This window comes from Equus asinus, chromosome 14 (assembly GCF_041296235.1).
Source record: "Equus asinus isolate D_3611 breed Donkey chromosome 14, EquAss-T2T_v2, whole genome shotgun sequence".
Taxonomy (NCBI): domain Eukaryota; kingdom Metazoa; phylum Chordata; class Mammalia; order Perissodactyla; family Equidae; genus Equus; species Equus asinus.
The window spans coordinates 32605452-32630462 of record NC_091803.1 but is presented as its reverse complement, the minus strand read 5'-3'; the positions used below and the strand labels follow the sequence as shown (position 1 = coordinate 32630462).

The 25011-nt window shown below is 43.9% G+C and overlaps 1 protein-coding gene, 1 long non-coding RNA gene and 1 pseudogene across 3 annotated transcripts; 1 reads left to right on the top strand and 2 right to left on the bottom strand.

Moving 5' to 3' along the window:
* Positions 1–4688: 4688 nt before the first annotated feature.
* LOC139040112 (ERI1 exoribonuclease 2-like) lies at positions 4689–6329 on the bottom strand (annotated as a pseudogene).
* Positions 6330–6394: 65 nt separating this feature from the next.
* LOC123276739 (uncharacterized) lies at positions 6395–11455 on the bottom strand. Of its 2 annotated transcripts, none has more exons than XR_011494263.1 (3): positions 9287–11455; positions 8630–8786; positions 6395–7079 (listed from the first exon to the last, which is right to left on the bottom strand). It is a non-coding gene; the product is annotated as an uncharacterized lncRNA (long non-coding RNA). The 2 variants fall into 2 exon arrangements; XR_006513248.2 differs by lacking the exon at positions 6395–7079 and having other exon boundaries at positions 7088–8786; positions 9287–9402; positions 10132–11455.
* A 46-nt stretch (positions 11456–11501) lies between these two features.
* LOC139040206 (RNA exonuclease 5-like) lies at positions 11502–23212 on the top strand. Its single transcript, XM_070484764.1, has 4 exons — positions 11502–11742; positions 11912–12053; positions 15975–16075; positions 18786–23212. Exons 1-4 carry the CDS (start codon positions 11660–11662, stop codon positions 18817–18819), a joined length of 360 nt encoding a protein of 119 aa, XP_070340865.1. The 5' UTR covers positions 11502–11659; the 3' UTR covers positions 18820–23212.
* Positions 23213–25011: the final 1799 nt, after the last annotated feature.

Below are 25011 nucleotides of genomic sequence, written 5' to 3'. Positions count from 1 at the left end.
CATCCAGACAGAAAGTCAACAAGGAAACAGTGGAATTTAATGAAAAACTAGACCAGATGGACTTAGTAGATATATAAAGAACTTTACATCCAAAAGCAGCAGAATACACATTTTTCTGAAGTGCACTTGGAACATTCTCAAGGATAGATTATATGTTTGGAAACAAGACAAGCCTCAACAAATTTAAGATTGAAATTATCTCAAGCATATTTTCTGACCATACTGCTGTGAAACTAAAAATCAACTACAACAAAAAAGCTGGGAAAGAAACAAATATGTGGACACTAAACAACATGGTATTGAACAACCAATGGATCATTGAAGAAATTAAAGGAGAAATCAAAAAGCATCTGGAGACAAATGAAAATGAAAATATACCATACCAACCCATAAGGGATGCAGCAAAAGCAGTCCTCAGAGGGACATTCATTGCAATACAAGCCCACCTTAACAAACAAGAAAAATCTCAAATAAGCAATATTAAACTACACCTAACAGAATTAGGAAAAGAAGGACAAACAAAACCCAAAGTCAGCAGAAGGAGGGAAATAATAAAAATTAGAACAGAAATAAATGAAATTGAAACAAAAGAAAAGTAGAAAGGATCAATGAGATATTAACAAAGAGTTATGATATTAACAAAGAGATATGAAACAAAGAGTTACTTCTTTGAGAAGATAAACAAAATTGACAAAGCCTTAGCCGGACTCACTAAGAAAAAAAGAGAAGGCTCAAATAAACAAAATTAGAAATGAAAGAGGAGAAATTACAATGGCTACCACAGAAATACAAAAGATTATAAGAGAATATTATGAAAAACTATATGCTAACAAATTGGACAATCTAGAAGAAATGGATAAAGAAGAAACGAAGAATCTCAATAGACCAGTCACAAGTAAAGAGAGAAGCAGTAATCAAAACCCTCTGGAGAATTCTACCAAACATTCAAAGAAGATTTAATACCTATCCTTCTCAAACTATTCCAAAAAATTGAGGAAGATGGAACACTTCCTAACACACTCTATAGGCCAACATCACCCTGATACCAAAGCCACACAAGGATGACACAAAGAAGAAAAATTACAGGGCAATATCACTGATGAACATAGATGCAAAAGTCCTCAACAAAATATTGGTAAACCAAATACAGCAACACATTAAAAGATCATACACCATGATCAAGTGGGATTTATACCAGGGACGCAGGGATGGTTCAACAGCTGCAAATCTATCAATGTGATACACCACATTAACAAAATGAGGAATAAAAACCACATGATCATCTCTATAGATGCAGAGAAATCATGTGACAAGATCCAACATCCATTTATGATAAAAACTCTCAATGAGTATAGAAGGAATATACCTCAACATAATAAAGGCCATATATGACAAATCCACACCAAACATCATACTAACAAGGAAAAACTGAAAGCCATCCCTCTGAGAACAGGAAGAAGACAAGGGTGCCACTCTCACCACTCTTATTCCATATAGTACTTGAGGTTCTGGTCAGAGCAATGATGCAAGAAAAAGAAAAAGAAGGAATCCAAACAGGCAATGAAGAAGTGAAACTCTCACTGTTTTCAGATAACATGACCTTATATATAGAAAACCCTAAAGAATCCATGAGAAAACTATTAGATATAATCAACAACTACAGCAAAGTTGCAAGTGATGGGGTTCAGGGCAGGCTGCCCCAAGATGTGCCACTCTGGTATGTGGACTATTTTGAGCTGAAGACAATAAAAGATCTAAAGACTCAGGAAGAGCAGCTGACCTTCCCCCAAAAAACTACCTAAAAGACTTTAACACAGAAGGTCTGTTCCAGGAAGGAGCTCATACCATATGATAGCTGTAGTATGATGTAAAATAGGTGTGATAAAAGGACACCAACAAACCCATTTTTTTGACATAGCAAAACCTGTTTAACAAACATTTGCATTCCATCTCGACGTAAATTGTCTTCCTCCCCTTTGAAGCCCCAAATCACTATCCCCAACATCCTCCTTGTCTGTAGCTGAAGATACTTAAACAGGCAGCATCAGCCAGATGGCTGAGTTACTCAGTTTCTTCTGTGTTTCTCCCATGTATACACGCTATTAAATGTTTGATTTTCTCTTGCTAGTTTGCCTCTTTGGTTATTTGGCCAGCCATAAGAACCTTAAGGAAAAGCGGGGTTGGGGGGGGGGTAGGGTGAGGAATTCTCCCACTTCCCTGACACAAGGTACAAACTCAACTTACAAAAATCAGTGGCATTTCTATACTCCAAGAACAAACTAACAGAAAGAGAACTCAAGAACACAACCCCGTTTACAATCACAACTAAAGAATAAAATATCTAGGAATAAATTTAACCAAGGAGGTGAAAGACCTATACAATGAAAACTAAAGACATTACTGAAAGAAATTGATAATGACATAAAGAAATGGAAAGATATTCCATGCAAATGGATTGGAAGAATAAACATAGTTAAAATGTCCATACTACCTAAAGCAATCTACAGATTCAATGCAATCACAATCAAATTCCCAATGATATTCTTCATAGAAACAGAACAAAGAATCCTAAAATTCAAATGGGGCAACAAAAGACTGAATAGCTAGAGCAATCCTGAGAAAAAAGAACAAAGCTAGAGGCCTCACAATCCCTGACTTCAAAATATACTACAAAGCTATCATAATCAAAACAGCATGGTACTGGTACAAAAAGAGAAACACAGATCAATGGAACAGAATTGAAAGCCCAGAAATAAAACCACGCATCTACAGCCAGCTAATCTTTGACAAGGGTGTTAAGAACGTACAATGGAGAAAGGAAAGTCTCTTCAATAAATGTTGTTGGGAAAACTGGACAGCCACATGCAAAAGAATGAAAGTACACCACTGTCATTCACCATACACAAAAATAAACTCAAAATGGATCAAAGGTAAGACCTGAAACCACTGAACTCCTAGAAGAAAATATAGGTAGTACACTCTTTGACATCTGTCTTAAAAAGATCTTTTCAGATACCACATCTACTCGGACAAGGGAAACAAAAGAAAAAATAAACAAGTGGGACTTCATCAGACTGAAGAGCTCCTGCAAGGCAAAGGACATCAGGATCAAAACAAAAGACAATCAATCAATTTGGAGAAAATATTTGCAAATCATATATCTGACAAGGGGTTAATCTCTATAATATATAAAGAACTCACACAACTCAACAACAAACAAACAACCCAATCACAAAATGGGCAGAGGATATGAATAGGCATTTCTCAAAAAAAGATATACAGATGGCCAACAGACACATGAAAAGATATTCAACATGACTAACCATCAGGGAAATGCAAATCAACACTACACTAAGATATCACTTACACCCGTTAGAATGGCTATAATCACCAAGATAAAAAATAGCAAATGTTGGAGAGGATGTGGAGAATAGGGAACCCTCATACACTGCTGGTGGGAATGTAAACTGGTGCAGCTATTATGGAAAACAGTATGGAGAATTCTCAAAAAATTAAAAATAGAAATGCCATATGAACCAGCTATCCCACTACTGGATATTTATCCAAAGAACTGGAAATCAACACTTCAAAGAGACTTATGTACCCCCATGTTCATTGCAGCATTATTCACAATAGCCAAGACATGACAGCAACCCAAGTGCCCATTGACTGATGACTGGATAAAGAAGATGTGGTGGAATGGAATGGAATACCACAATGGAATACTACTCAGCCATAAAAAAGACAGAATCGTTTCATTTGCAACAACATGGATGGACCCTGAGGGTATTATTTTAAGCAAAATAAGCTAGACAGAGAAAGACAAACACCACGTGATTTCACTCATAGTGGAAGATAAACAAACACACAAACAAAGGGAACAGTTCAGTGGTTACCAGGGGAAGGGGGTTGGAGACTGGGCACAAAGCATGACGAGGGGCACTTATATGGTGACGGACAAATAATAATGTACAAGTGAAATGTGACACTTTTGTAAACTATTATGACCTCAATAAAAAAAGAATATCATCAATTGCCAAGGAATTTTTAAATGTACAGTATAGAAGTAATTTCTGAACCAAATCTGTTGGTTTTCAACTCATAGTTGAATAATTCTTCTGATACATTGATATACAAACCAGAGCCAATCTTCAAGCATTGAAATAAAACTAAAAAACTCATACAAGTTTTTAGAAAATATAACAGAAAATTATCATAATTCTCAAAGTACAAGTATCTACTTGAAAATAGGCTAGGGATTTTCATTAGTCACATTTTTATTCAAATAACTTAAAAACAGTTTAAAATTTGTTTCAAGGTCTAACTGTAAAAGAAGGATATCATATACTATGGTTGCTTATTATATTTAATGTAATAAATACAGTTTACAGAATATTTCATTTGTGGTTCTTAAAAAAGTATGATAAATTTGGCAAATAATATATGAAATATAAATAAAATAGTGTAAGACATTATCAGAATACTCGTAATGTTCAGGAATTCAAGGAACAATCAGGAATCATACGTGAATAGAAGACAAATGTCAGATAACTGGTGAATCAAATTAGAAACCTGTGAAATTTACTTTTTCTCTGTTTTCACTGTGTGTGTGTGTATGTGTTTAACAGCTTCACTGTCATCTACAGACTACGCGAAACCCTCATAACTTGCAGCCGTATACACTTTTTTCTCTTTACTATACTAAAAGTCACATTAAAGTAAAAATAGTTTAGATGTAAAGAAAGTTTATCAACTCCTCATTGATGGTCTGAGTCTCCATGAATTTTTAGTAGAAAACTCTACATTTCTGTCATAAACAGGGCTTATTTCTGGAGAACTAAAAGTTTATTCCTGGGGAATGAGACAGAACTATGCTATTGGCTCTTTCCTTTTGAAGTGTTTATTCCCATTTGAAATAACCTTGTCTGGTTTTTTGGTATTTCCCAATAGGGCAACAGTAGAAGACTTTTCCATGGTTTGGTCCATTATTAGAAACAAGCCTCTTAGATCTTCGGTCACACTTGCATAAAGGAGGTGTCATCCTCCCACTCTTCCAAGGTTCTCATAGGTTAACTGTAGAAGTTAAGACAGAGGGGAGAACCTTCTGGGAAGACCTTCTCCCTGGGGAGCCAAGAGATGATGTGGGCTTTTCTTCATGAATAGTGAAGGTCTGTTTTTTGGCTGGTGGGAAAGCTGAGGGAACGGATGGACTCCTTTCAGTACCACCTAAAAGAAGAGGATGTTTCCCCAAAACTGAAGGATGAGACATACTGGCATTAACGCTGTTGAAGCTACTTGATTTGCATTCAGGTAATTTAAAGTCAGAAACATCTGAACCTGGATCTTTGGCTTCTTTTACATCATAAATAGTAGTATGTAAACTCTTATACACAGCAGACTTAGAGGTTTCAGATTTTTGACAAGTTTCCTCTGTGCCTCCAAAGTTTTCATGACTTAGCATTTCAGATTCTTTTAAAACCATTAATCTTTCTCCAGAATTAAATGAAGTATCTAAGTTTGAGTCACTAATAGCAAGTATAAATCTATATTTTGCTCAGGCTGAGAGGCTGGCAGTAAAGCTACATCCTCCCAATTGGCCAACACAAGTAAACAGTCAAGAGCAGAACTCATTTCTGTATCAGAAACATGAATAACAGATGAAATGGCAGTTCAAACAAGTACCAATTCTGAACCAATTGCTGAAGACTTAGATCTGGTATTAAATGCAAGACGTTCATTTTTTATTTGTTTCTGCATAGGTGCAGCCAAACTGGGAGACTGCAACTGCCCCAGAGATGTGGAGGACTTAGCATTAAAAAAAGACAAACAGCTTTTGACCTTGTGAAGATCCACTTTTATATCGTTCTTTAGTTGTAACTGATCTTGCTGTACCATTATAGGAGAATTGACACCAATTGATGCCATTTTAACTTTTTCTTGAGGATTTATTGTATTTTTAGGCTCACTATTAAATATGCTGGGACCCTGAATGTTACTGTTGCAGGCCAATGTTTCTTCAACTTGATTTGTATTCAAATTTCTGGCCAAAATGTTGGGATTCTTCTTAGTGGGAACCTATGATTCCACAGACAAGTCCAACAACTTTAGAAACTGTGTATTCACAATTTCTCTAATATACGTTAAATGATACCACAAAAAAGAAAAACATCTTGAATGATTGATTTATAAATGATTGCACATATGACATCTACATTTCATTGAACCTATGGTTACTTCTGGAGTCTGAGATGACAGGATAAAAGAGGCAAGACACCACTAACCTTGATCAAGGACCTTGTAATTTTCATGAAGCAACCATCCCTGATCATTTTCCAAGCAAGAAGGGCAGTATTCGGAGAATTATCCAACCCTGACGAAACAGCTACCAAACACAAATTTTGTGGTATCAGTGTAAAGATACATAGCACAAAAGCCCCCAAAACCAAAAACCACCACTTAAATAGAAATTGGAACATACTGTTAGTTTTATGATCATCTACTAATTTTAATCATGATAAATTGGTCTCGTGGAAAGCTGTGGCAGCCTTACCAATGAAAGACAAGATCTCCCACATTCACAGAGGACGAAGTGAAATCTCGTTAGACAGTTCACAAAAATATGAGGAACATTCTGTAGGGACCATGTCTCACGAGTAATCTAATAGTCTTGTTCAGGTTTTTCACTAGTCCACTGTATTATTTGGGCATTTGTTTAATCTTCACTTGGTTTGGCTAATTCTTTTCATTCTTTTTAGCAACCAGAAAACCATTAGATGGCAGTCTTTATTTTACAATACTTTATGAAAGTCAATTTGAAAGTCTTAGAAACAATTCGAATTGTATAGATTAGGAGCTTTCTTTAGGCTGAAGGATATTCCTTAGTAGTGACATCAGAAAAAAGTAAGATTCATACGAAAGACTTTATACAAATAAAATGACTTACATAATAAAGTGATTTTCAATTTACACTAACCAGAATGTTCTCATCCCAAGAATTCTATTCCCACTTCCTGCAGGGCACAACTTAGTCTTTTTGGTTTTCTTCTGCAGAAAATATAATCGAATAAAAGAAGACGTATCTACAAAAAAGGATTACTATTTGAAAGGCTTTGTATTAACCATTTACTTTTCATAATTTTTCATTCTATTAGATTTGGAAGGTTCTTACTTTTGTTGTGTTGTTTTTACATACTTTAAGAAATGTATCTATGTGAACATTTCAAAAGAAAAGATTTTATTTGTAGAAACCCATACTCATGTGGGATAAAGTTTAGTCATTTTTCTTTTTTTTTTCTGCTTTATCTCCCCAAATCCCCCCCAATACATAGTTGTATATCTTAGTTGCAGGTCCTTCTAGTTGTGGCATGTGGGACGCCGCCCCAACATGGCCTGATGAGCAGTGCCATGTCCGCACCCAGGATCCGAACCAGGAAAATCCTGGGCCAGTGCAGCAGAGCGCGCGAACTTAACCACTCAGTCACAGGGCCGGCCCCCTAGTCATTTTTCAAGAGAAGGAAAGTGAACATGCCTCCATCTTTGACCCTTGCCTGGTAAGTTACTCTGAGATCAATCCAAGAATTTAAGAATACGGGTTTTAACAGCTGTTTTCTTTTACACTCATACTCCAAGAAAACCCCAAGTCCCAGTCTGCATGAAGTATATTAAAATAGAACAAAGTCAATGATGCCAACCTGAAGTTTACCTCCTCTGGATTTTCATTTATGTGAGCCAATAAATTCCACTTATTTATTTACAAAAAGACAATGATGCCAGCAGTTTTTACTTATGCTATCATCATTTATAAATAAAACACTAAAAGATGATATAAAATAGAATAGTAAGATTTAGAATAATATATAGTGGTATATTATCATGCTATAATAATATAACATATAAAATAGTAAGATTTAATTTCTCTGTTAATATCTAACAATTTTTCACTTTACATACTTTCTATTAAGAAATTAGTTGGTAACTGAGTTTCAAAGTTTCTTAAATACCCAATAAAATACACTGATTATTTCAGGAAGAAGAGTAAGGCGTCAAATTACAAAGGCTATAGGGAGAAGGTTATTTGCTTTCAATATTCTAAGAAAATATTAATGTAATTGAGAAAACAGACATCTTATAGCAACCTGAAACCAAATATGACTATCAGTGCTATGCTATCAATGGCACAGCATTGCTATTAATGACTATTAATGATAATAATACATCATGGGCATACAAAAGATCTACCAAATGGCCCATTTTTTCTCTTGATGTCTATATTAGTGAGTGTGAAAGTATAAAAGGAAAGGATGTGAGTTAAATGAGAACTCTTTTTATTCAAGGTTGTAGAAAATAGCATGATAAGAGTTTTCACTAAATCATCTTTACCTGAATTCAGAAGAACAGACAGGAACACTCTAGAAAGATTCTTAAAGTTAAGTCTTAAAATTTTAAGGTATCTCAGAATGGTAATTTTAAAAATATGACTAAATTTACCATTCTTGTTTAACATCTGCTAGGCATTTGGATTTCTTTTCCTGGCCCAGGAGGTTAACAAGTATAATTCTTACTAGGGATAAAGAATTACATACTGGTAATGCTACTCACTTATAATGGATAGATATAATTTATGTTTTACCTGACTAAGTATCAAATGCACATAATTTTACTTTGGAAGTAGAAAGATCTGCAACCCCAGAAGCAAAAATAATTTTCTTCTGTTGCTGAGTCTTCTGAATCCATTTACAGAACTGAGATAAGCAAATCTTCAGAGGGACTCCTTCATCAACTTGAGCCTAAAGAGAGTCACAAATCTGAATTCAACAATCGAATTCCATAAAGACTGAGCACATAAATAGGAACTGTGGGGGGATATAACAAAGAAGAGGTTCTAACTGGGAAAGAGTTTATCTAGTGAAAAGATGGTAAAACACATGAGAAAGAGACAATATAATGATTAGAACTCTTCAAGATAAGAAAAATTAGGTTGAGCAATCTAAAATCACATCAAAATATAATAATTAAATCCAGACTGATGGAAATTTGATGTCATTTAATTTCCACAAAATAAATTTGATATTCATTTTTATAACAACATTCTTCCCTATTTTTAAAGATTTCAGTGGACTTCAGGATGGGATATTCCTCTTAACACTGAATAAATCAAATTCCAACTGGTATATAGCTTTTGCTTCCTTTTTAAAACTGATTTCTGAATTTTAGTATTTGCATCATACTCGCTTGGTTTTTGGTTGGGGGCAGGTGGAAGAGAGGTGGGGAAAAGAGAAGGGCATACCTGCTTTATGCCTGGCAGTTCTGTGCAAAATTCAGAAAGAACTGGATGTTCTGGAGACTGAACATAAGCGTGGAACTCAGATTCAGTCTCTCCAGTTGATGTGTCCAGCAATACTACTGGAAATTCAACCACATGAAAGAATCAACTGACAATTGAATACATGATTGTTAAATTAATGCTGCAATCACTCTAAATTAAACATTGATTACCACCACATAGCATTATGAAACAATCATTGTTTTAGCCAAAGCATACTAAAATGACCAAAGCAGTATGATTATAATAAAGTTATGCCAAAGAATAAGTAAAAATATTAAAGTTACGAGTATATCTACTTAAAATTCTTGAACATATTTCCACAATCAAATATGAAGACCATACGGAAGTTAAAATGTACTTCTTTTTTGCAAAGGTATTTTTTTAGCTTCTGTGCAATTGAGATTTTGTACGTAACCCTAAAACAAGTATTTTATATGATAACACATGATTATTTTATACGATGACACATTTAAGTATTTAGGTTTTTGTTCTTTTTTTGTCAAATCAGGTTTTATAGTAAACTACCAATTCATAGACCATTTTGTTTTCTTAAACTAGCTGTTGACTCATTTCTATCTATAAACCTTAAAGTTACTCATCTAGTGCTACTCTTGGCCATTGGCAGTCCAAATATGCTTATTTCCTGGCTCTGGTGGGGTTTCCCATCATTCCAGCATGTCCACTCAAAATCAATGACAATTAAGTAGTCATACGGCTGCTCTGCAAAAGATCAGGGTGTCCTTAGGCGCTGCCAGTGTTAAAAGTGCAAAGCTACAACATGTAAAGAAACTAAGGACACTACTTACTGGATTTGCTTCTTTCTAGATTTCCATTTGCTGGTGCAATTGACTTTCTCCTAGTTAATCCAACCTGCCTAAAAATGTAAAACAACCCAATATGTTCAACAAACTCATTCACACTCCTGTTTGAATAGGCTAACAAACTAATGGTATAACCCTCACTATTAATGTAGTAATGTATTGTGAGTGAGAGGAAACTGACCTAAACTTTGAAGGCAAAATTTATACTAACTGCTACCCTCTCTTTTGATTTCAGTTGTCATTTTACCTGCGTGGGCCTCAGTACCTATTGCAAACTTACACTAATTCTTTCTGCTCCCCTTGTTTTACAGTAGTACTGAAGAACTCAAGTGATTGTAGAGGTATAGAGGCACTGAAAAGCTTATTTTTTCACCTCTGCAATTTTCAAGCCCTTGCTGTGTGTACAGCCCAGTTCTGAGGAGACAGGGCAGGTCCAGCCTTCTTGGAGCTTAAAATATCTGAGAAAAAAACAGACATCCATGGTAAACTACTGGAAGGTAGTATATGATAAAGGATCCCCAAAGACCCTGAGTCCACAGAAAGGGATGGGCTTCCCGAGGTCTTAAGTGCAGCGACAAACTACTCTGACGAGTAGCTAGTTTCACTAGGCAGGCGCCTCCTGTTCTAGTTTTTTGTTTATGAGGTGTGATGGGGAGTTGGGAATAATAGCTAACATTTATTCACTGCTTACTACATAGCAGGCACTGAAGATGGCGACCTCATTTAATCCTCAACTGTACAAAGTACTCACTTTTGCTACCTATATGTAATGGATGAGAAAACGATTTCGGTCATTTGCCAAAGAACACATATTTGGTACGTCAACCGGGGTCATGCAACTCTGAACCGACACTTTTCTCTATTACACCAATTCTAGAAATCGGAAATGTGCACAGCGTTTCTAGGCATCAGGCAGAAGGCCACAACGATCCACATTACGAGTTACACGGCTCACTAAGACGTGGTGGGGCTTCATGGGTGCACTGGGGGCTGCCTGAGACCTGCGACCGGTCTGCAAGGCGCTGTCACGTCCAGTCGTTTCCCGAGGCCTAGAACGCGCCCACACGGGCTCCAGGCCACACAGTCAAGAACCCTGGTCCTTCCAACCTCGCGCACAGGGCGGCCTGAGGCTCCAGGCCGACACCTTTCAGCCCGGGCCAGAGAGCGCGGGTCGGAGACGCCGGGGCTGCAGAGAACGGAGGCTGACGCCGCGCGCCCCTGCCCAGCCTGCGGCGGACGCCACCGCGGAACTTGGAGCGACCCCGCCGGGAACTCCCTCGCTAACCGCGCCAGCCTCTTAGTCGCCGTTCCCGATATACCTTTCGCTTCGGGGGCCAACAGCCGGAAGTCGCCCGAATCCACTTCCGGTCCGTTCAAACGCCGCGCGCGGCTGAAGAGGGAGTCGCCGCGGCTGCTCAGGCTGAGTCTGAGGGAGTGGTGGCGGCGGTCTGAGCTCTCTGCTCGGCTTTTCCTCGGCGTTTTCGGGGCTCGGGGGCGTGGGAGCCGTTTTGGGATGCCCCATTCCCTGTTTCCGACGGGCAGAGTCGCGTTTGCGCCCTTGGGGAACCGTCTGGAATCCTGCCTCCGGCGCGGACGGTAAAACCGTTGGGCCTGGGGCGGCGCGGTTCGCTCCGCGGCGGGGAGCGCTGTGTGAACGGAAGTGGGGAGGGTCCGAAGGAGGCGGTAGCCGTGGACGCCCTGCTGCCCCCCGCTCGGGAAGCCGGCCGTCGGGGTTTCCTCAGCTCCCGCCCGTCTTTCTGCGCAGCCTCATGGAGCCCGAGAGGGGAAGGACCGGGGCGCTCCTCCAGAAGGGCCGGAAGAGGAGGCGCGCCCCGGGCAAGCACATCGGGGCGGCCGAGGCGCGGAGAGCCCGCTCGGAACCTGAGGAGAGGCGGCCCGGAGCCAAGGTGAGCGGTGGGGCTGAGGGGGCGGCCCGAGGCGGTTCGGAGCTCCCAGCCCCTCGGCCCAGCGGCCGGCAGCGCCCGGTCCGCGCTGGACGCTGCTCAGGCGCCCCGCCCTCCGGCCTCTGGGAAGCGGCTCTCCCAGCTGTAAAATGGGAGTGACGGGGCAACGCCTCCCACCTCCGGGGAGATACTGGCGGGTTAGACCTGTGTAGACCTGGCGCACAGGACGGATGTTCACTCGGCAGACGTTGATTCGGGTGTTCCGTGTGCCAGGGTTGTTCTAGGTGCCGGGGACATCCCGGCGCACGGAAGCACGATTCCCTGCCCTCGTGCAGTTTACGTTCCAAAGGGGAGTCGTGAGGCTGCTGGTCGTCCCTGCCATTTGCTGAGAGCTGAGCATGGGTCGCTCATCCGTCAGTCGTCACCTGTGTCTTGTGGGCCGGGTGCTGGGCGCCGCCCTGAGCCCCTGGGCTGCAGCAGGGAGTGGAAGACCACTGCTTAGGTTCCAGTGGGGAGAGACAGAAGATCAACAAAAGATACGATGTGTCATCCAGGATGCCGGACGGGAGTTAGTGCTCGGAAACAGATTTTATTGAAGGGGGATTCCACCTTTTTTTTTTCTTTCCTATCAGATTGGCAAAGCAATATTTTAAAGGTTAATGTGGTAAGAAGTGTAAGGAAATCGACAGTCTCATCACTTTCTAATTTTGAAATAATCTCAGACTTAGAGAAAAGTTGCAAGAACCGTACCCAAAACTCCCCCAACCAACATTTGAAAGAAGTTGCTAACACAATGCTCCATCTCCCCTTCCCCGTTTTAGTGTATATTTCCTAGGAACGATCCTCTGTAACCACCAAAATCAGGAAAGAACTGATACATTGCTACCATCTAATCCATAGGCCTCATTCGAGTTTCTCCAGTTGTTCCAGTAACGTCCTTTTCAAGCAGTAAGATCCAGGCTAGAATGTGTTACGTTCAGTTGTCATGTCTCCTTCCATCCACACAATTCCTCAGTCTTCCTTGACACTCATGACTTTACTACTTTTGAAGAATCCTGGAACAGTTATTTAGTAAAATGTCCCTCAGGTTAGGTTTGTATGTTTCCTCATCAATTAGACGCAGGGTATACATCTCTGGCAGAAATATTGCAGAAGTGATACTCTGTTCTCTTGTATCCGGTTGTACATGATTTCGATTTGTCCCGTTACTGGTGATACTAACCTTGATTACTTGATTAAGATAGTGTGTGCTAAGCTTCTCTAAACTTACTGTTTTTTCTCTAATTTTGTAGGGAGATGCTTCCTCAGACTTGCAATTTATTCCTTTTTTTTTAATCAGTATGAACTCATGGATACCTCTTTTATTCAGTGGTTTATTGATGCTGAAAAGATTCCAGATTTGGTCATGAGGCTAGCTTCTGTGTCCTTTTGACATGACCCTATCATTGTTTGAGCATTTACTTTTATGGCACAAAAAGATTTTCCAGGTGCATGTGTGCTTTCCCTGCCCCAGCCCTGGAATTAGGCATTTCTCCTAGGATACTTAGTTTTTTTTAATGTAAAATGACATTTAGAAACTGAAGATCTGGATGCTAGATGTGCTCATTGCTATTGGGATATCAGTAGTCCCAAAAGAGAGCTAGGAAATATGTGCGTATATGAATATACACATATAGCCAAACACACATACAAATGTTTACATTTAAATATTTTTCCGTATCCATGCATATTGAAAAACATGAATTCAATCAATATCTCTACTTCCAATTCGATTCCACAGGGTTGCTTGTAGTTTTCTCCCTTTTCATACTTATAACTTCCTTCTCTAACAGTGAGACTCCCATTATCTTCAATATATTTGATCAGTCTCCCATTGCTGCCACTGCCCCACACCCTCCTCACCCTTCTAGAGTTCTGTCACCCTGACCTTGTACCGGGTCCCCCTCCTGTATCCTTCTCATGTGGCCACCCTCACCCTGTTTGGGCTCTGAATTCTGTAAAGGGCTACCGTTGTCCCTCAGCATTGATGCCCTCTTTTACCCTAATGAGTTTCTGACATCTGAGATGAGGCCTCACTGCTCTCTACTTCCCACAGCATGGATGCCCTGCTCATACCTCTCAGGGTTTGACACCCCACACCAGGCCACCCTCCTGCATGTGTGTCCTGGGTTCCTATCCCTAGTCCTGGGCTGTCTCCCCTACAGGATGCCCTCCTCACCCTACTCAGGCTCTGATGTCCCATGCTTGGCAACAGTGATGACTCAATGCCATATAGACCCCTACCTGACTCACTCCCACCTTGTCAATCTCATACAGTTCTGGTTGGTAATTACACATTGGTACATTCTTTCTGGAGTTAGCAATATTTATCAGAATGTAAAATACACATGGTTGTTTTGACCAGGAATTTATCCTGGAATTTAGATGTACAAAGATGTTTATACAAGGATGCTCATCATAATATTGTTTATAATTCTTTTGAAAAAACGAGTGTTGTCAGTAGGGAACTTTTTCAGATAAATTATAAATTTTTAGGTAAATTTAGAGAATGGACTATTATCAAAATTGACGTCTGTTATATTTAACTGATATTTACAGGATTTTTTTTTTGGTGGGTGGAGTTGGTTACAAAACAGTGTATACTATAATCCCTTCAGGACAGAGACAAAGAGAGTTTTGGCTTTGGAGTCTGCATGCCAGTCTTGGTTCTAGCATTTATCTATTCCTCCATTTCTTTATCTGTAAAATGGGTATAATAGTAGAACCCACTTAAGAAGACTTTAATTATGATTTAATAGATGTAAAGTGCTCAGAACTGTAAATGGCTAATAATAAGTGCTCAACATTAGCTTAAAAAAGTCACAGGGGAAAAGTAATAATAATAGCTGTTGTTTATTAAGTACTTATGATATGTCAGGCACCAGCCTCAGTACACTGCACTTGCACTACCTCACTGGTCTTCCCAATAATCTCATGAAGTAGAATTATTATTACTCTGTAGATGAAGAAACCGAGTCTTAGTTTCAGGCACTTGTCCCAGATGGTAGAGCTTAGTGTTGGAACTCAGGTAGTGTGACTCCAGGGCTTGAGCTCCTAATCACTATACTCTGCTGCCTCTCAGACCAAAATGACAGTGGTAATTATCTGAGTTGTACAATGAGAGATGACTTTTATTTTCATTTATCTATCGTCTGTCTTTTATCTCTTTTACCTTTATTATCTGACTCTTTTGTAACAAGCATGAACTACTTTAATAACCACATATAAGTGCAAAGCTATTTTAAGGAGGGGAGAAGCTTTAGGGGACTCCCTGATGCCCCAGGATAAAGTCTGAGTCCTTACCTTTGACCACATTGATCTTGTGTGATCTGGCTTCCACTGCCCTCTCTTCTTCTATCTCCACTGCTCTGCAACGTGCAATCTTGGCTCCAGCCAAACCAAACTGTGTGTTTAGATGCAATGTTCCCTCCTACTTGGCTGACTCATTATTTTCAAGGCCCAGCCCCAGTATTTTCATCTCAGTGAAGCTATCCCCAAAACTCTAACCCCCAAGGTGGTTAGCTTCTTTGCTGCTATATCCCTGTAAAAGCACTTAACACATTGTATCTTAATTACTTGTTTCTGCATTTTTTCGCCTTAGTAGAATGGGTTCCTTGAGAGCATGAATCATGTTTTATCCTACTATCCCTAGCACATAAACAAGTATCTGTAATGAAGGTTCTGTATCAATGTTTATTAAATATTCTGTTAATAATGTCATATCACAGGATATGGTTTTAGACCTTCATTTCCAATTAATTAGAACCCTCCTTTTGTTTGGATATTTGCTAAAATAATCAGAAACTAGAGTATTTTAATAATTTGCCTTGCTTTGTTGCTGTTCTCGATAATCATAATTTGTCATACCCTGATTTATTTTTGCAGAAAGCTCGCTTATCTACTTTTTTATTGGCTGAAAACCATGGCCAGCTATGTGAATTGCTGAAGTATGCAGTTCTGGGAAAATCCAGTGTTCCTAAACCCAGGTATGGTATGAGCTTAAATGGTGGGTAATAGACCTTAGGTTGTTAACTGGTGTCTAGAGGGCCATATCGGCGTTAACTGACATTGTTTGTTTGCCATACAGAATGTCCTAAAGTTTTTCTTAGAATAGTTTCCAGCAGTTTAATTTGAAAATTCTCTTATAAAAATCTGGATTTTTGACTTCTTCGAAAAACTCAAGATCTCCCAACTGTCACTGTATTCCCACATGGCAATAATTTGTCAAAGCTCCCCACTTTAGATGGGGCATGTACACTTCACTGTCCCTCCTGGCCTGCTTCCCTTGTTTATAGTGTTTGTCTGGCCACCATAGGGAATTTGGTTTGTAACCCCCAGAGGAGAACCAGTTGAAATAACATGGTCATATGTTAAGAATTCTAGTCAAGGGGCTGGCCCCGTGGCCGAGTGTTAAATATGTGTGCTCTGCTTTGGTGGCCCAGGGTTTTGCTGGTTCAGATCCTGGGCGTGGACATGGCACTGCTGATCAAGCCATGCTGAGGCAGCATCCCACATAGCACAACCAGAGGCACTCACAACTAGAATATACAACTATGTACTGGGGGGTTTTAGGGAGAAGAAGGAAAAAAAAAAAGATTGGCAACAGATGTTAGCTCAGGTGCCAATCTTTACAAAAAAAGAATTCCAGTTAATATGTTTTCATTCTTTTACAAATAAAAGGCAAAGAGAATTTTACTGTTTTGATATCCTCAATGCCATTGTTAAATGTCTAATGAAAATTGCCCTTGTATATGTACCAACAGAGAGATTTTTCAGATGGTCACATCTGTCCAGGGGAGGTTAGGTAGATACCTCAATAGCCATCTTCCGCGTTAACAAATATTGCCATTGCCGTGTCAATTTATCTAAAACTGGCTTGGTTTTTTTTTCTGTTTTCTCCCCAAAGCCCCCCAGTACATAGTTGTGTATTTTCAGTTGTGGGTCCTTCCAGTTCTGGCATGTGGGACGCCACCCCAGGATGGTCTGATGAGCAGTGCCATGTCCACGCCCAGGACTCAAACCGGCGAAACCCTGGGCCACCGAAGCAGAGTGCACGAATTTAACCACTCTGCCATGGGGCTGGCCCCTAAAACTGGCTGTTTTTTTTTTGAGGAAGATTAGCCCTGAGCTAACTGCTGCCAATCCTCCCCGTTTCACTGAGGAAGACTGCTCTGAGCTAACATCCATGCCCATCTTCCTCTACTTTATATGTGGGACACCTACCACAGCATGGTGTGCCAAGCGGTGCCATGTCCACACCAGGGATCCAAACCAGTGAATCCTGGGCTGCTGAAGCAGAACATGCACACTTAACCGCTGTGCCACCGGGCTGGCCCCTAAAACTGGCTTTTTTGAAGCCACTCATGATTACTGGCTTTAGAAAAGACTGCAGAGCAAGTTGGGATCTTGAGGATATGCGTTTGTAAAGTGAGCTTAGTTCTGATTTAAAACAAGACTTAAGATTTGAAACAAATCTTAATAGGATTTTGGATTTCAGTACATTGCATTTCACTTGGTATTCTACTTGATTTGAATGCAGTAAATAATCATCTCAAGAGATCTTTATTTGAATTCTATGCAGTAAAATAGCTGTTCTCCATTTCTAGTCAATCAGCGAGTGAGTATAAACTCCATTAACTGTTGCTCACGGCTTTGCCCCCGCACTTCCCTTCAATATGCCTATAAGTGACTTGACAGTATCACTCTTAGCTGTGAAGGGAAGGTGACATGGCCCACATGAGCACCAGCACCAACGAGAGCTGAAACCCACGGGAGCAGGGCCAGCACCCCACCCGGCCCCCTACCCTACAGCAGGTGCCAGGAGAGGAGAACCAGTGCCAGACCACTCTACCCCTGCCATGGTGGGCCCACCCGGACGGGTGCAGGACCAATGCCGCACCACGGGCAAGGGCCCCCGGTGCCACACCTCCCTGCCTGTGTCCGCCAAAGCAGAAGAGCAAGGGCTCCTGTCCAAGACAGGGCCGGCAGAGGCCACACCCAAGGAAGGCAGGGGCAGGTGCCAGGCAGACAGGCATCTCGGACCAGGGTGCCACCCTGCGCCCTCCTCCCCACCACCGCCACCCCAGAAGCTTGAAGCTGGTTGGCTTCCCCTCCAGAAGAGGGGAGGATGGAGGAGGATGGAAAATCCCACTCCCCAGCCCTGTAAGCCGAGCTCTTCCTTGTTGGGCCAGGCTCTGCCTGCCAGCCCCTCCCCTGCCCGAGCCCAGCCTCTGTGGCCCTCCCTCACAAAGGGGTCCTCTCCTCTGCGCAGGGGCTGCCCACGGGCACCACGGCCTCTGGGGAGGCGGCCTTTCCCTGGCTCCCGCAGGGCAACAGGTACAGCATGCTCTGAGAGGAACGTGGGGACCTGCCAAGCTCAGCCAGGCCCAGCGCACCGCTCTGGGGCTCGGCACTCGCAGGGGAGTCCGCTTCCCAAGTCCCCGGGAGAGGCACATGGGCTGAGTCCAGTGCTAACATGAGGGCAGCCTTCCGAACCACATGACCAAGACAAGCGTGTGTGTTTTGATCTCAGCGGGAAAACCTTGGGACGGCTGGGCTGAGGAGGGCATGCCCTGTGCCTGGCTCCAACGGCCCCCCGGGACACCACGGGACCACCTCCCCAGGAACACGGGGGAAGGCCTCTGGTGGGACTTGGTCCTGCAGGACCTTCCTGACAGTCACTCTTCCCTCCTTCAGGGGCCCCGTCCACCTCCGCCTGCACACAGGCTAGCTCTGGCCATTCAGCAGATCGTCACCGAAGCCACCGCGGGAGAGCCTGAGGAGGGCACGATAGCCAACAAAGACGGCACCGGCAGGAACTCCAACCATCGCCCCCCGGACGTAGGCCACCGCACGTGGCACGTGGCACAGAGCACCCGCACCCGAGAGCCACTAGGAGCCACTGGGAGAGCCTCTGACGTTCCTCGCCTGGGAGGATGACAGCGGACGTCCCCGGCTGGGTCACGCCCCCAAGCCTCACCATGAGGAGCTGAGGCACCACGGCCAGAACAACACCACGTCTAGGAGTTCGGGCTGGGGTCGGCCAGGACGTGCTAGTAGACCTCAGCGTGGTGTTTAAGTTTCAGGCTCCGAGTGGCAGCACCAGAAACGCAGCGGGAGAGCCCTGCAGTCCTCAGCCTGGGAGCACCGGGGGCCACTGGGTACACCAGCAAGGGGAGAGCCCAGAGGGCGGGGGTCCCAATGCACCTGGGGCGACGGCTTGTGCTGGCGCCAATGTCGATGACACGGTCGCTGTGCTACGGTACACATGAAGTGCCGCGGAGGCCAGGAGAGGCTGCTGCAGCGTAGGACCACGCTTCGAGAAAGAGGCGTGACAGAAGAGAGACCGCGCCATTGACCTTGCCTACGGCCTCCTGCTGCACCACTGCAGCCGCCTGCTCCAGGGGGCGGGAGCCGCTATCCCTCCGGGGAGCCGTAGCACCATGTCCCGCATCTGAGAAAGGCCAGAGAGGAGGGATGGAGGCTTATTCCTCAGGCCCGCGCGGACTGGGCCATGAAGAAGGAACAGGGACCCTCAGCACCATCCTCCAGAAGGCGCCTGATGCCCTGGCCCACCCTCTGGGCCCTGGCCGACGGCAGACGGCTCCCCACACGCCTCGGCTTGCCCCTGAGGAGGCAGGGGCAACCCGCCCCCACCCCTCCTACCCTTCCTTGAGGAATACCCCACAGGGCCCGCTTCGGGAGTCTCCGTGACTCCTCAGCAACGTGTGGACGGCTCAGGGTTTGGCCGGCGGTGGCCAAGTGGTTGACGGGGGCACCTCAACCCGGGCAGAGTCCAGCACGGGGTCTCCAGGCCATGCACCTCCGCAGAACCGCTCTTTCTGCCTCTCTGCAGGCAGCCTCTTTCCTTCTGCACCCAACGGCCCAGCGGCCCAGCCCAGGCTGCACAGAGGACGCAGCCCGTGGGACATTTGGCCTGAGAAAGGCGAGGAACGCTCCAGTAGCCTCGGCCAGCTTGGCCCTCCCGCTGCCAAGCCCTCGCGCAGGTCTCCCCATTCGACCCAACCAAGCCAGAGGCCAAGAGATGAACCCGCCCTACGAGGCAACTCCGACTCTTCAGGTGACCTTACTGCGGGGGGCAGGTGGAGGTGAGGGCGGATGGCTCAGAGGCCACCCGGCCACAGGAGGGGCTGGCGGCCCAGAGCTCGTGGCGGCCGCGACACCCATGGCGTTGGCCATGCTGGCTGGTCCTCCCGACGCAGCAGGCCCGCCAGACCGCACTCTCACCTGCAGGATACAAGGATGAAGGGAGGGTGACGTGGCCCACGCGAGCACCAGCACCAACGAGAGCTGAAACCCACGGAAGCAGGGCCAGCACCTCACCCGGCCCCCTAACCTACACCAGGTGCCAAGGGAGCGGCACCAGGGCAAGACCACTCCACCCCTGCCACGGCGGGCCTGCCCGGCCGGGCGCGAAACCAACACCCCACCACGGGCAGGGGCCACTGGCGCCACACCTCCCTTACTGTGTCTGCCAAAGCAGAAGAGCAAGGGCTCATGTCCAAGACAGGGCCGGCAGAGGCCATGCCCAAGGATGGCACGTGCAGGTGCCAGGCAGACAGGTATCTCAGGCCAGGGGGCTGCCCTCTGCCCTCCTCCCCACCGCCGCCACCCCAGAAGCTTGAAGCTGGTTGGCTCCCCCTCCAGAAGAGAGAGGAGCACGACGCAGATGGAAAAGCCCACGCCCCAGCCCTGGAAGCCAAGCTTCTCCTTGGGGCCAGGCTTTGCCTTCCAGCCTCTCCCCTGCCCGTGCCCCGCCTCTGCGGCCCTCCCTCGCCAAGGGTCTTCTCTTCTGCGCATTGGCTGCCCACCTGCACCACGGTCTCCGGGAGGCAGCCATTCCCAGGCTCCTGCAGGGCAATGGGGACAGCGTACTCTGAGAGTAACGTGGTGACATGCCACGCTTGGCCAGGCCCAGCACTCAGCTCTGGGGCTCTGCGCTCGCAGGGGAGTCCACTTCCCAATTCCCCCGGGAGAGGCACATGGGCTGCGTCCAATGCCAACACGAAGGGAGCCTTCCGAACCACACGAGCAACACAAGCGTGCTGCGTTTTGATCTCAGCAGGAAAACCCCGGGACGGCTGGGCTGAAGAGGACACACCCCACGCCCGGCTCCAACGGTGCCCCGGGACACCACCGGATCACCTCCCTGGGAACAGGGGGCAAGGCCTCTGCTGGGACTCGGTCCTGCAGGACCTTCCTGACATTCACTCTTCTCTCCTTCAGAGCCCCCGTCCACCTCCGCCTGCACGCAGGCCACCTCTGGCCATTCAGCAGATCCTCACCCAAGCTGCCACGCGAGGGACCCGGGAGGGCACGCTGGCCAACAGAGATGGCACCGGAAGGAACTCTGCCATCACCCCCCAGGCGTAGCCCACTGCACGTGGCATGTGGCACGTGGCACAGAGCACCCACACCTGAGAGCCACTGGGAGGGATGGCCTCCAGCGTTTCTCACCTGGGAGGATGACGGCGGACGTCCCTGCCCGGCTCATTCCCCACGCTGCACCAGGAGAGCAGCCAAGGCACCACGGCCAGAAGAATGCCACATCAAGGAGTTGGGGGTGGCTTCGGCCAGTCAGTGCCAGGAGACCTCAGCGTGGGGTTGTGTCATCCTCTGAGTGAAATTGACAGAAACACTGTGGGAGAGTCCTGCCGTCCTCAGCCCAGAAGCACTAAAGGCTTCTGGGTCAGAAAAGATGAGAGCTGAGAGGGGAGGAGGCCTCGGGCTCCCAGGAAACGCTTTTTACTAGCGCTAAAGTCAATGACACGGTACACCTGCAATGGAGCACACTAAGCCTAGAGGGCAAGAGAAGATGCTGCTGCAGCACAGGAGCATTCTTCCAGAAACAATTGCAATAGAAAAAGACCTCAGCATTTACCTCACAAGCGTCCTGCTGCTCCACCTTCTCCTACACCAGGGAGCAGAAGTCATTGTCCAAAACAGGAGATACAATAACAGATGCCACATCTGAGGAAAACGAAGACAGAAGAAATGGAGGATAGGTCCCTCTAGCAAGACCCTGAATAAGTAACCAGGGGCCAAGGAGCCATTCTAGGAAAGAATCTGATGATCATTCCAACCATCAGTGCCCTGGCCAGTGAGAAACCGATCCACACACGCCTCAGCTCACTGCCTAGGATCCCGGGGAGACCCGCCCTCCTGACCATTGTGGAAGACCCCCTGGGCCCAGTTTGGGAGTCTCCGCAACTCCTCAGCAACGTGTGGATGGCTCAGGGCTTGGCCGGCAGCGGCCAAGCAGCCAAGGGGAGCGCCTCGACCCGCGCAGAGCCCGGCACGGGGTCTCCAGGTCCTGTGCCTCCACAGAACCGCTCTTTCTGCCTCTCTGCAGGCAGCCTCTTTCCTTCCGAAGCCGATGGCCCAGCGGCCCAGCCCAGCCAATGAAATTATCCTTCACAACAACACCACAGAGTAAGGAAAATTATCAGGGAAAATTAGGGGCATCATTTTGATGGTAAAGGGGTCAATTCTCCAAGAAAACATAAAATTCCTAATGTGCATGTATTAACAACAGACTGTCAAAATACATGAGGCAAAAAGTGACAGAATTGCTAAGAGAAATAGATGAATCCATTATTATAGCTGGAGATTCCAAAACTCTCTATCCATCATTGACAGATCCAGCATACAGAAATTCAGTAAGAGTACAGTGGAACTGAACAGCATCTTCAATCGACTGGATCTACTGACGTCTGGAGAAGATTTCATCCAACAGCAGAATATATGTCTTTCTCAAGCTGACGTAGAACATTCACTCAGATACACCATATTCAGGGCCACAAATTGATCATAACAAATTTAAAGTAATAAAAATCATTGAAACTATGTTTTCAGACAACCATGGATTTAAAGAAGAAATCAATAACAGATAGCTGAAAAACTATAAAAGAATTAGACACTAAACAACACACTTCTGAAGAACACATGGGTCAAAGAAGATGTCTCAACATAAATTTTTAAATAATTCAATCTAAATGATAATGAAAATAGGACTTATTAAAATTTGTGAGATGCCGTGAAAGCAGTATTTAGAGGGAAATTTGTTGTACTGAATGGAAATAAAAGGTCCAGTGACTATCAAACTTCCTACTTATTTATGATTAAAACTGTAGCCATAAGGAAATTTAGTATACTCACAGCAAGGACAGATATCCAGAGGAAAGCGGCATACGCACATATTCTGAAGGAACATGTAATAACTGTCAACTTCCACAGCATTCCAAAATCACCACGCCCAAGATGGAAGAGGTCTGGCAGAATACGCATTAGCTGAAATAATTTTGGAGATAATGAGGATCCTCAAAGACCTTTACAATATTTCTGTTACAGAGTCATCTTTAGAAACCCTAAACCAGCCTGCAGGAGGTAAGCATACCCCTCAAGTATCTCCTCATGGAGGAGCGGGAGGACAGATGGATTAAAATCAAACAGGAGGAAACTTTAAGGAGTGATGAGTGTATTTACTATCTTAATATGGTGATGGGTTCATCATCATTTTATTCATTCAAAAGATGCTGTTTTTATACATAAATTATGCCACACTTAAGCTGTATGTGACACACAAACTGTTAAAGAGTTTTATTTTGCTGAAAAGAACACTGCAAATTTTTTTAAAAATAAACAACTTAGAATTTATAAGCCAACTTACAACTGAAAAATACGTAAATACAAACAGAGTGGATGGAAAGTCTACTTCTTCTATTATATATTCATGAAGTACCTGGATTAAATTCTTTGGGACATCCCCCAAAATATATGTATGGAATACATATGTATGGAAGACAAATGTATGGAAAAATGGGAAAAAAATAACAATCAAAAATGTGTGTTAAATGGGGCTGGCCCCGTGGCCGAGTGGTTAAGTTCGCGCGCTCCGCTACAGGCAGCCCAGTGTTTCGTTGGTGCGAATCCTGGGTGCGGACATGGCACTGTTCATCAAACCACGCTGAGGCAGCGTCCCAAATGCCACAACTAGAAGGACCCACAAAGAAGAATATACAACTATGTACCAGGGGGCTTTGAGGAGAAAAAGGAAAAAAAATCTTTAAAAAATATGTGTGTTAAAGATACAAATGAGAATAATATATAGAGAGAGATGTTTGTTAGACATGCACATAACAGAGAGATGGGCAGCTGGTATTATAATAATACTGGGATTATTCCAACAAAAATGAATTCCAGATTACTGTTTAGCCCAAGTTTCTAAAATCACTGAGGTTTTCTTTCAATGCTCACTTTGATTCTAAACCAGAGCACACAACGTCAGATTTCTGAAGTACACAGAGATTTGCCTAATAGGATGATGTTGTATTATGGTTAAAAATATGAGAATTGAGGTTAGTTAAAAACAAAATTCCAAATAGCCAATAAAAAGTATTCACATTCATATTTCATAGATTTGAACCTAAATCAATAGATAGCAACCATGATAATTAATCTGTAAAAAGATAAGCATGAGGAGTGAAGGATAGAGAAAGCCAAGCAGGTAGGAGTGGCCCATGGACCCAGGTGACTAGGATAAACCCCATTGGTGATCATCTCTCCTGCGCCCTGTCGTGAGCTGCCTAAGGTGCACACAGCATTTCCTCAACTTGTTCAGACCCGTGGCAGCTTGAAATCGTTGCTTTAAATCCTATTGCTTTTTATTATTATGTATATTTATAGCAAACAGGAAACATTCAGTTATATCACTAATTTCAGTTACATCAGTTATATCAGTTTCATAATTGATATATTGTCAGTTATATAACTATGTTGTCAGTTATATAATTGATATTATATCAGTTATAATGGAAAACCAAAGTCTTTTACCATAAATGTAAAGAAACCGTCAAGAAGAAGTAAAAAAAAAAGAAGGACAACAAAACAAGTGCATATGAAA